A 12,466-nucleotide genomic window follows, 5' to 3' on the forward strand; every position below is an offset into this window, starting at 1 on the left:
ATTAGTTGGCTAGGGTTGCCAGAACAAAAATATCACAGACTCTGTAGCTAAACCAACGAAAATTTCTTATAGTTCTGAAGACTAGAAGTCTAAGATCAAGGTGTCCACTGATTTGGTTTCTTTTGAGGCCTCTCTCCTTGACTTGCAGATGACCTTTCGCTGTGTCCTTACATGTTCTTTCCTGTGTGCATCCCCAGTCGCTCTTTTGCACCCAAATTTCTTCTTCTTATAAGGACACCAGTTAGATTGGATTAGGGCCCACCCTAAAAGCATCATTTTAACTTATCACCTCTTTTAAAGGCTTTATCTCCAAATACAGTCACATTCTGAAGTACTAGGAATTAGGACTTCAATATATGAATTTGGGGGGCAGATAATTAAACCTCTAACAACCATTTATTCCAATGTTCTCAGTTCAAAACACTGTTACCAAGTGCATACTTCTGGGGAGAAATTATTTTACTTTAGGACATTTTTACATACTTTAAAATAGGATACATACTGCAATTAGTTGAATTACATTAATATTTTCCTATAGAAAACTTACACCTGGAAAGTTAGTTAACAAAATGAAAACTATCTTTGTTTTACTAGACTTCAAAATAGTATTAAGTAGTTTAGTATGTGATTCCTATGAAAATGTATTACAGATCTTCTTTAAAATAAGCTCATAAAAATCTAAAATATTATTAAGATCATTAGTATGTAATCCCAAACTAAAAATTTCAGAACCAACTAGCCTCATTTTACATGGGAAGAAGCTTTGAAAAGAGCTAATTTTACTGTTTGACCCTGACTGGTTGCTCATGATACTTTTCCTAGAAGAAGATGATGAATGGTTTATAATGCACAGAGGACAAAACTCACAAAACATACAAAACAGAATGTCTCAGAATTCCACTTAATGAAGCTTATGTTTGATTAGCTAGCTGTTTTAACTATAATTTCAAGTCAGAAATTCTATTTTTCAGAGCAAACATGCATAACCTTATACAATAGGGAAGAAAACAAAATTAGATTTTAACTGTTGAACTCTTTTACTTTTTGAGCTTAGAGGTCGACAAATTTTTTTCTTTTCTTTCACAGCTTGGCCTGCAACTGGTTCATTAGCTTCTCCAATTTGACTGCTAGGGCCATGTTTCCCTTAATCTTCAATTTTCCTGACATGAATGCCATTGTTGGTTTTAGTTTCCCTAAAATGAGAAAATGAGAGAGCAAAGATTATCCTTTAGTGCCCTTAGAAATATACTGCTTCATGCATTATAAAAAGAATCTCCTTGAGTTCTATAAACCTCTGAAGCACAGAAATTCGTATTACAGCCTTTTTTATTATTATTATCATTATCTTGGGAATTCCAATTCCTAGACTTAGATGTTAACAATATCTTATAATATGAGACAGTAAAAACAACAATCAGCAAAAGGTACTAGCCGAAAGCTGAAGATGCAACATTTATACACTAGTTATAGTACCCTCAAGGATAGATGGCCCTCAAATGAGTTGAGGTGAACAAATACTATCTATTTTAGTTAATTCTCCAATCTATTATAGTTTATTAAACTTTTAACAATTCGAGTTTAGGTTAAAAAAATCAAATGGTGTAAATGTATATAATATTCTTAGTGATCATTAAAAATGTAGGTATGGGCACAAAGGACCCGTTAGCATTATTTTAACCACAGAAATGCCACGATATAAAATGTGAGCATTAAAACAGAATTATAGCTAATAACAACATATCATAGAAGCTCTATGGAGGGAGGAAACTTTGTTTTTATTTGCAACTCTCATTCCAGTACTAATATAGGGACTGACACATAAGAAAATTAATGAGGAAATTGAGGCTCAAGGAGAATTTTAACTTTCTCAAGGTCACACAGCTTGTATATGACAGTGCTGCAATTCAAAGCCAGGTGTGTCTCATTTATAGTTTTCTGAGTTATATTATGCCAACTTATATATAGGTCATATCTACAGAAGGCACATTATGTATCTGGTGCATTAGTAAACCTTTACTGGACCACACACAGGCTCTTTGTAGAAAAAAAAGTGTGGTTTAATATATTGTGTATATTGAGATACTAAACATTTTAATTATTAGGAGCTGTATAGGAGTTGTAGCTAAACATTACAGATTGGTTACAGATAGAAAAGATCAAATCCAATTCTTTTATTTTAATGAATAAACTGATCTGTGTACTATTCCAAGGACATGTGATATTAAAATACATAAATTCACTACGGCCATGTCACCCTGAACAAGCCCGATCCTGTCTGATCTCAGAAGCTAAGCAGGGTTGGGCCTGGTTAGTACTTGGATGGGAGACCACCTAGGAAGACCAGGTGCTGCAGGTGTAAAAAATAAAAAATAAGGGATTGTAAGCTGACAAGGTCCTTGCAATCTGTGAGGTCAACCAAGGGTTGCCTCGCCTTAAAAAAAAAAAATAAAACCTAAATTCAGAAATAATATATTAAAAGATAATTTTTATTTACATGGAAGATACTAGAAGATCCTTATTCTTTGAAGGAACAGAATAGCCCTTCCAAAAACTTAACAACAATGTCATTTGGGTGCTCTTCAGCAAAAACCTGGCTCCCTGCTGTCATTCTACAGTGAAACCCAACAGTCCACAAACCCACCAGTCCACTCATGCACACACAGCTTCCAATCAGCTCTATAGAGCTTTCCCTATAAGGATGAATGCACATCAAATGGAGACTAAAAAGAAAAAAAAACACCCCCAAAACAAAAACAGATGAAAGCAATTTGGAGGAAACAGAGAATATAGGTGCAGAAGAAAAGTGAAACAAAGTAAATGAAAAACAAATAAAAAATTCCATAATTCATGTCATCATTGATAAGAGAAGATATAACACCATGTATCAAGAACAAAATGTTGGAAGAGAAAGGGAAAGAGGAGAAGCACAGGAAAGAAGGTGAAAAGGAGGAGGGAATAAAAGGGGTAAAGGAAAGCGAGTAATGAGAGGAAGGGGGAGAAGCAAAAGAAGGGGAATGGAATTAGGTAGAGTTGAGGAGGAAGAAGGGGGCAATAAGAGAAGAATAAAGAATGAGAAAATAAGAGTAAGCACTTGGGAATTAAAAATTGGGTAGACTATATTAAAATACAACCAAGACACTTGCAGATCTTCTGGCCACAGCAGTCTCTACTGCAACAATCTCCCTCCCACTATTGCAAAAGCCTCTCACCATCAACCCTACCTGCACCAATAATCGTTTCTAATAGTGTCTCTCCTTACTATAAAAAAAAGTAATAGAAAGGAAAGAATAAGGTAAATCAAGCTCCTAAAAAGTGAGATGATTAGAGATATAATGTTTTCTCCAGAAAGTGAGAACTGAGAAAACTGAGAGAACTATCATAGAAATAATAAAAGATACATTCCCAAGGAGCCAGCCCATCAAGAACCCAGGAAAATGAAAGAAAAAAAGACCATACCACCTTATATCATTGTGAAATTACAGAATACTACAAAGAAATCATTTTGATTCTGAAGCTTTCTGAAAGGGAAAGGGTGGATACAAAAGATTAAGAAAAAGAATAGTATCAAATTCTCAATGGTAATCTTAGAAGATGGAACAGTGCCTTCAAAATTCTGAGAGAAAAAGGAATTTCAAACCAGAAATCTCTACCTAGCCAAATAATCAACGTGTTGGTAGAATACAAGTCGTTTTAGATACTCTCTAAAATTACCTCTTTGGATCTTTTCTCATGAAGCTACTGCATAATGTGTGCCACCAAAATGAAGATGTAAAATAAACCAAGAAAGAAGATATGGGATGCAGGAAATAGGATATTCAATGCAGGAGAGAGTTAAAGAAATTTCTAGGATCACAGCTGTGTAGCAGGCTATTATAATGAGCTACCTGTTCAGACTATAACAAGACAAAGGGCTCCAGGAAAACATAAGACTGCCAGGTAATTTGACACATTTAGCAGAGCAGAAAATTGCATCAAGAGGTTCTGAGAGGAATACAGGAAGACTTTGCTTAGTTTCTTTATACCTATTCTAATGGGGAAAAAAATAGGGCAATTATTTACATCCAGGAAAAATAAAAGTTCTCTCTGAGAGGAAACATATACTATTTGACTCAACAGCAAATTAAATCATAATTAAACATAGAGTACTGATTTAAGCAAAATGGTGAAATCACTATATTGGGAGCATGAGGGAAGTGAAGCAGAATCAAAGTAATATAAGAGAACTTAATTCTCATCTATCAGTCTTTAGATTAGTGAATCTAAAGAAAACAGTATCAGTACTATAATATAATACAACACTGAGAAATGTGATAACATTGAAAAATGTAGAGTTAAACATTGAAAGAAATACCGAAAAGACTTGAAGATTACCTGTGGGGAGCAGATGGGGGAAAGGCCAAAGAACACTTTTTAAATACATATGCTTTTAAAAACTGAGGTGAAGTTCACATGGCATAAAATTAACCATTTTAAGGTAAACAATTCAGTAGCATTTAAGTATAGTCATGATGTTGTATAACTACCACCTCTACTTAGTCCCAAAACAATTCATTACTCCAAAAGGAAACCCATTATGGCTTAGCAGTTCTCCTTCCCTCTAGGCCCTGACAACCACCAATCAGCTTTCTATCTCTATGGATTTACCTATTCTAGTTTTCCAAATAAATGGATTCATATGATATGTGATCTTTCATGTCTGGCTTCTTTCACTTAACATGTTTTTCAGGTTCATCCATAAAATAGTACTTCGTTTATTTTTATGACTGAATAAAGTTACATATAATAACTTGTTGATACATAATTTGTTTATCCATTAATCTGTTGATAGACATTTGTGTTTCTATCTTTTGGCTATTGTGCATAGTGCTGCTATGAACATGTGTATACATATATTTGAGTATTTGTTTTCAATTCTTTTGAGTATATATCTAGGAGTGGAAATGCTGGGTCCTATGGTAATGCTAGGCTTAACTTTACCCATGTATTTATGGGTTTAACTAAACCTATACATCTGTGGTCAACTGCTCTTAAACAAGGTTGCCACGACCATTCTATAGAGGAAAGAATAACTTATTTGACAAACAGTGCTAGGACGAGATATCCACTTGCAAACAAATGAAGGTGGACTCCTATTTACATCATATACAATATTAATTCAAAATGGGTCAGAGGCCTAATTGTAAGAGCTAGAACTAAACACCCTTAGAAGGAAACATAAGGGTAAATCATCAAAACTGAGGTTTGACAAATGATTCTTAGATATAATAGCAAAATCACAAGCAACAAAAGAAAAACATAAATTGGATATCATCAAAATTAAAAACTTTTGTGTTTCAAATATATCGTCAAAAAAAAGTGAAAAGACAACCTACAAAAAATGTGAGAAAATAGTTGCAAATTATATACCCGATAAGGGGTATCTTCTTTATATGTGCAATATATAAAGAATACTTAAAACTCAAAAAACAAAACACACTCAAGTAAAATGGGCAAAGGACCTAAAAAGACATTTGTTCAAGGAAGATAAAGCATATTACCAATAAGAGCACATGAAAATATGCTGAACATCATTAGCCATTAGGGAAATGCAAATCAAAACCACAATGAGATATCACTTCGCACTCACTAGAATTGCTATTTTAAAAACAAAAAACAAAAAACGAAAAATAACAAGTGTTGGTAAGGGTAAGCATGCAGAGAAAAAGAAACTCTGATCCATTGCTAGTAGAAATGTAAATGGTGTAGTTATTATAGAAAACAATTCTCCAGCAATATAAGAGAAATAAAAACATACATCCACAAGAGAAACTGGACACAAATGTTTATAGCAGCATTATTCGAAACAGCCAAACAGTGGAAATAACCCAAATGCCTGTCAATAGGTGAACGAATAAATAATGGTATATTCATATGATGAAATATTATTAAGTCATAAAAAGAAATGAAGTGCTGATACATGCTGCATGGATTAACCTTGAAAACATTATGCTAAGTGAAAGGAGCCACATAAAAAGTCACATATTGTATGATTCCATTTATATGAACTATCAAGAATTGATAAATCCATAGAAAGAGAAAGAAAGCATATTAGTGGTTTGCCACGGGATGGTGGAGGCTGAAATAGGGATTGTTACTTAAATGGTATGGGGTATTCTAGAATGATGTAAAGTTTTGAAACTAAAGATTAGTGGTGGTTGAGAGCATTGTAAATGCACCAAATTAAATTCCACCAAACTGTATACTTTAAAATAGTTAATTGTATGTTTTGTGAATTTCAATTCTATTTTTTTAAAAAGAGGGATGAAGTACTGATATATGCTACATCAAGAATGAAACTTGAAAACATGCTAAAAGAAGCAACATGATGAAAGAAGACAGTCATAAAAAATCACATATTGTATGAGTCTGTTCATATGAAAGTCCAGAATAAGGAAATCTATGGTATATCCATATAATGGAATACTGTTCTGCAATAAAAGGAACTGAGCTATTGATACATGCTACAACATGGATGGATGAACCTTAAAAACCTTATGCTAGGTGAAAGAAGCTAGACATAAAAGACTATATATACTGTTTGATTTCATTTATATGAAATGTCCAGAAACAGCAAATCTGTAGAAATAAAAAACAAATTAGCATTTTTCTGGTTAGGAGGTAAAAATGGAGGCTGATTGCAAAGAGAATTTTGGGGGTGATGGAAATGTTCTCAAACTGAATTGCAACTGATGGTTGGTTGTATGGCTACAAATTAACTAAAAACCATGTACCCTCATAGTGGATGGATTTTATGGCATGTAAATTATACCTCAATAGTACTATTTAAAAAATAACTTTTAAAAACAGCTAGTAGGCACAATATCCTATATATGATTCCTCCTCCCAATATATTAGTCAGAAAATCAAGTACATTTTCTTTCTATCATAATGCTTTACCATACAGTGGCCTCTACTGGTGAAAAGGAGAGATTTTGATTACTTGATCTCTAGGTGCTTTAAGTTTTTATATTTATAATGTATCTACTATTTATATTAGATCATAGAAATGGCTATGGTTTCTTAAAAGAGAATGCTTAGGATTATAAGGTCTAAACTGTGCACATTCAAAAGAAAATAGACAAAGAACAAAATGACATAAGAAGTAGAAGCAAACTCACTCCCAATCTAAACTGTTGCTATAAAATAAACCTTACAAAAATGCTTTTTAAAAAATTACTCATTTAACTGACTAACCTCTCCCACTGAATTCAGGAAACAGAAAGCACATTCACATAAAGATATAAAGGGAAAGCCCATTATTACAAGTTTATGTAATACATAAATAAAATGTAAATTAAAGAAATAACTTGGTTTTTTCACTTCTGGAGGACAAAATAGTATAATGATTAAAAGAGCCCAAGCTTGGACACTAGCTTAGATGCAAATCCTGGCTCCAATATTTACTCACAATGTGACCTTGGGTTTACTATTTAATTCATTAATGCCTCAGTCTCTATTTTTATAAAATGGAGAAAACATTTTATCTAAAGACATTGTTTTGAGTACTACTTAACTCACAGTAATCATAAAATAGATATTCACTATAATTATTGTCATATCAATGGAGAAACTGATAAATTTTTATTTTAAATGGTCTACGTTTAAAACATTGCATGTTTATAGATTCAAATTTACCAAACATTAATTGAGCATCTGTTAGGTCTAAACCACTGTGTTTAAGCTTTATGGAGAAACAGTTGAAATACTAAACAAACACTAAAGAGAATGGTTGAAAATGGTTAAAGAGTTAACTTCATTAATATTGAAGATGTTATACAAGAGACAAAGAAGGACCCAGTAAACCCACTTCTGGGTATTTATCCAAAAAAACCTAAAACACTACTTGGAAGAGACATGTGAATTCATATGTTCACTGCAGCATTATTTACAACAGCCAAGAAACGGAAGCAACCTGGTGTCCATCAACAGATGGATAAAGAAGAGGTGGTATATTTATACAATGGAATATTACTCAGCCATAAAAAAGAATGAAATTTTGCCGTCTGCAACAACATGGATAGACCTAGAAGGTACTGTGCTAAGTGGAGTAAGTCAGAGAAAGATAAATGCCATATGATTTCAGTTACATGTGAAATCTGAAAAACAAAACAAACAAACTCATAGATACGGAGAACATTTTGATGGTTGCCAGATGGAAGAGGGGTTGGAGGGTGGGTGAAAAGGGGAAGGGATTAAGAAGTACAAATTGGTACTTATAAAATAGTCATGGGGATATATAACATAAAGAATATAGCCAATATTATTGTAATAAATATGTACGGTGTCAAATGGGTACTATATTTATCAAGTGATCACTCTGTAAGTTATATAAATATCTAATCACCATGCTATACACCTGAAAGTAATATAATATTGCATGACAACTGTAAATTAAAAATAAATAAGAGATGTTATAATGTATTAAGTGAAAAGATTACCAAATAGTAATGCTACAATACTATTTTCATAAGTATGGATATATATTAACATGCATTCACATATATACATAAATGACTATAAACCAAAATCAACTGATGGTCATCTTTCAGTAATGTGACAAAGAATAATTTTATTTAATTTTTTCTTAAGTGTATTTTCTAATTTTTGCACCATGAATATTTAACACAACTATTTAAAAAAAAAAGGAAAAGTTGAAGAGACCTCAATCAGTAATACCATACACAGACTAGCTCAGATAATATGTAAGCTATTAGCATCCTGGATAAGAATTGGAAAGCAAGACTTACAGGGCACAGAATAAACTGTGATCTTCAATTTTTGAAGATTAAAACAGAACAAAGAATGAGTAATATTTATAATTCATTAAATGGGAGAATCTTTAGAATGCTTTAAAGTGCTGCTTCTAATAAATACATGTGTTAATTACTGTTTGGAGTAGTGTTCTAAGAGTAGAATATAGAAAAAAATTACCTTTAAAATTCTTCTGGCACAGTTAGAGGTATATGCACAGAACAGAAAATCATGCAAAAGGTTCTCTTGGTTAGGGATCCCCTAGATCTCTAACTGGGCCATGAGAAAGGGCTGCTATTTCATCTCACAACAGTTGGCAAGATTGAAGGATGACTTTGCTCTCAATAAATGAGCTCCAGCTGAGTTCAGAACCTCTGTTTATTCACGTGTTACTGGAAATGATATCTTAGTCCAACTAGCAGAAATGAAGCCCACTTTGGAGTCCTTCTGAATTGTCTCTGTGTTTCCAACATTATCTTATTAGCTTCTTGGTCAGGCAGAAAGGAAATTCTGATATCTACTCCCATTTGCCGGTTGAAGTGGAAAGGGCAGGAAAGGTAACAGTAAGAACCACCTTCCCAAGACTATGTTCTCTTCAACGGCTGCTAAGATACTACTGCTACAAATACTTACGAGTCTTAATTATTTGGAAAGGAATGAAGTCAAAAGTTATAACTAAATTTTCCTTGATCGGTAAATTAATAAAGTTATAAACTTACCTGAAAACATTTTTACAAAATCGTCAGTAGACATACTCATCACCACATCTGCGTGATCAGATGGCTCTCCATATCCGATATTCCCACTCTTGTTTTTAAGATCAAGAAACCAAGTTCCACCATCTTCGCCTGCACAGAAGATAAAGCTATAAATGCCAAAGAAGCCCTGTTCTTCTTAAACTTAATAACTGCTACAAATTAGAATAATCTTATATATAATGCTGTTTCCTGGGCTAAAATCCCCAGGCCTCTATCAAATTCAGCAAATATTTATTAAGTACTTATTATGTACCAGGTACTAAGCTAGGCTCTGAAGACTCTGCAATAAGATGGTTTTTTACAAAAGAGGAAGTGGAGGGTGATGTGGAGTAGGGAAAGCCCAGTTGAAGCGGGGATTCAAAAGTTAAGTAAGAATTAGCTAGATGAGGAACTGAAAAAAGTATAGTAGGACCAGAAAGTAGAAAGAGAGCGGACAGTGGCATCAGATAAGCTCGTAGAGCAGCTCAGATGCAGAGTACAGTGAGCCATGTAAAAGATTCACTGACTTCATCCTAAGGGATATGCTGTGGAAGGAGAATGACACAGACTCGTGTTTTAAATATATCACCCTAACGGCAGTACAGAGAATATACTGGAGAGGGATAAAAAGGATGCAGAAGACTGGTTAGGACAGTGTTGGGTAATTTAGGAGCTTGAAGATGTGTGTCGATCAGGATCATGGCAGTGGGAATGGAGAAAAGTGGCCATATTTAAGAGGGAATGTCAAAGCAGACAAGACAAGGTAATGGATTGAATATGAAAAGGAAAATGTAGGGAGGGTACATAGAATAATTTGCTAGTTTTAATCTTGGGAAATGGCAAATACTGGTATGATTTTTACTGAGAGAGGACTACTGAAGAAGAGCAGATTTAACAGGTAGCACCAAAGGCAGGTATTGGCGAGTTGTTTTGGACATTTTCAAAGTGAGGCATCTTTGTGACAGCCAAGTGAGAATGTCAAATGAAGTCTGACTAGGCTAGAAATACAGATATATAAGTAATGAGTTCACATGGTCATTGAAGTCATATGAGTGGCTGGAGTACACTAAGGTCTTTAGAGTATAAATAGTGCTAAGATAGAGAAGGCTAGAGGAGAAGCATCTAACACTGGAGACTGAGAAGGCGTGATTATAGAGAGAGAAGAAAGCAAGGAAAGGGAGCATTTCTAGAAGGAAAGAGCACTCAACAGCATCAAATGCTGCAGAGTGGTGACAGGGTAGGAATGGCAAACGTCCACTGGGGACACAGAAGCAACTGAGGACCTTGGTGAAAACAAATTCAACGGAATGGAGAAAAATGATACCAGAGCAGAGTGAATTGTAGATGAAAATAAGTTTTGCTCTGAAAGGGAAAAGAAAGACAAGAGGGGGATTTGGGGGAAGGGGCGGTTATTATTACTGTTGTTTTAAACACAGAATAGACCGAGAATGTTAAAATAGGGAAGGAGGCTGTAGAATGAACAGGTAGGAGAGGGCATAATTAATTGCACAAAGTCCCTGAGGAGGCCAGGAGAAACGGTACTTTGCTACTCAAAGTGGGATCCATGCATTGCAGTACTGTCATCACGTGACAAATGCAGAATTCAAACCCCCTCTGACCTACTAAATCAGATTCTGCATTTTAGTATGAACCCAGGCAATCAGTATGAACATTAAAGCCTAAGATGCACTCATCTAGAGTTGAGCTCTGTTCTACTGGGAGGGAAGGAAGAAAGGACAATGCCTATAGTTAATTTAATATGGATGAAAGGAAACTGAAATTTATCTGTAGGCTTCTATTATCTCTGTGAAAGACATGGGCTTATTTGCTGAGACTGGCAGGGAAATGGTGAAGGGAGAGACAGAAGGTAAGAGGAACACTGAGATTTAAAATAGTCACTGTGGAAAATGAGGCAGTAGGCTGACCACAGAAACACAGAATTCTGAGGTGCTGCTTAGACCCCAATTGAAGAGGGGAAGAGATAAATTTCTACTGGCACAGATCCACTGGGTGGTGTTATTATTTTTTTTTTTTTCCGTTTTTCCAGAAAGATTTAAAAATCTGGATGCAACTGTGGGGCAGCCAGATAGTTGATTCATCCAGGACTAGGGTTTTGACAGGTGGTGACATAAGCACGAAAGGTCCAGAAGTTCAATCACAGTCAAGGAAGTGACTGAAGCAATGGAGGATGGACTCTATGAATAGAAAAGGAAGTAAAAACAGGATGGCGCAGATGGATTAAGAAAAAATAGAGGAGACAAAGGATAAAAGGCTGATAATGTCAGAGTTTGTGTACAATGGGACTGAGGTAACTAGTTCTTAAAACTGTCATTAACATGTGTTAATACTATATTGAGAAGAAAAATATTGAGAAGTTTTAAAAAGCTAACTATGTTCAGACTGACTTGAATAATCTCAAATATAAAAATGACAAGGTGCCCATGGTGGATGATAAATTATTATATTACACTACCTGTCATAATCCATATGCCCCTCTAAATAGGATTTTTTTCCTCAATTACATATGCCAAGGAGTTATTTAACACTGGAAGTAACTGTAATGAAATTTTGTATTACATGTGTCACACGCACTGATTTTAACTTAAAAATACACATCCGTAGTTACCTGTTGTACTTAAATGTCTAATTTCTGGGTAAGTGTTCTGATATAGCCAACTAGCCAGGTGATTACTACTGGAGGCTGATTTTCTTCCAAGAGTTTGAAACATCCTACTTTGTTTCATAAAGGCTTCAGATGACCAGACTTACCGGAGAGTTCAAACTGAAAGACTGCTTGGGTGGCTTTAACAATGTCATCAGTGAGAGAGTCCTTAACAATTCTAAATGTTTCTTCCACGGCTCCAGAACGTTGTTCTGCTGGTGACTGCGGCTTTTCTCCTTTCAATTCTGGAACAGCACCTGTAAAATATTGATATAAA

General features: G+C 34.5%; 1 protein-coding gene and 1 pseudogene across 3 annotated transcripts in view; one reads left to right on the top strand and one right to left on the bottom strand.

The window, feature by feature from the left end:
* Positions 1-438: 438 nt before the first annotated feature.
* Positions 439-12,466, bottom strand: part of HSDL2 (hydroxysteroid dehydrogenase like 2) — a 33,859-nt gene continuing 21,831 nt past the window's right edge. For all 3 annotated transcript variants that reach the window (XM_023525160.1, XM_011383657.2, XM_011383658.2), the window contains 3 exons: positions 12,297-12,446; positions 9,510-9,638; positions 439-1,193 (listed from right to left, as the gene is read on the bottom strand). In XM_023525160.1, the coding sequence (XP_023380928.1) occupies positions 1,081-1,193; positions 9,510-9,638; positions 12,297-12,446 (392 nt within the window). In that variant the 3' untranslated portion in view covers positions 439-1,080. The remainder of the gene's footprint in view (positions 1,194-9,509; positions 9,639-12,296; positions 12,447-12,466) is intronic.
* LOC111733175 lies at positions 2,238-2,356 on the top strand (annotated as a pseudogene).

The sequence above is a fragment of the Pteropus vampyrus genome, unplaced genomic scaffold, assembly GCF_000151845.1.
Source record: "Pteropus vampyrus isolate Shadow unplaced genomic scaffold, Pvam_2.0 Scaffold535, whole genome shotgun sequence".
In the NCBI taxonomy this organism is placed as follows: domain Eukaryota; kingdom Metazoa; phylum Chordata; class Mammalia; order Chiroptera; family Pteropodidae; genus Pteropus; species Pteropus vampyrus.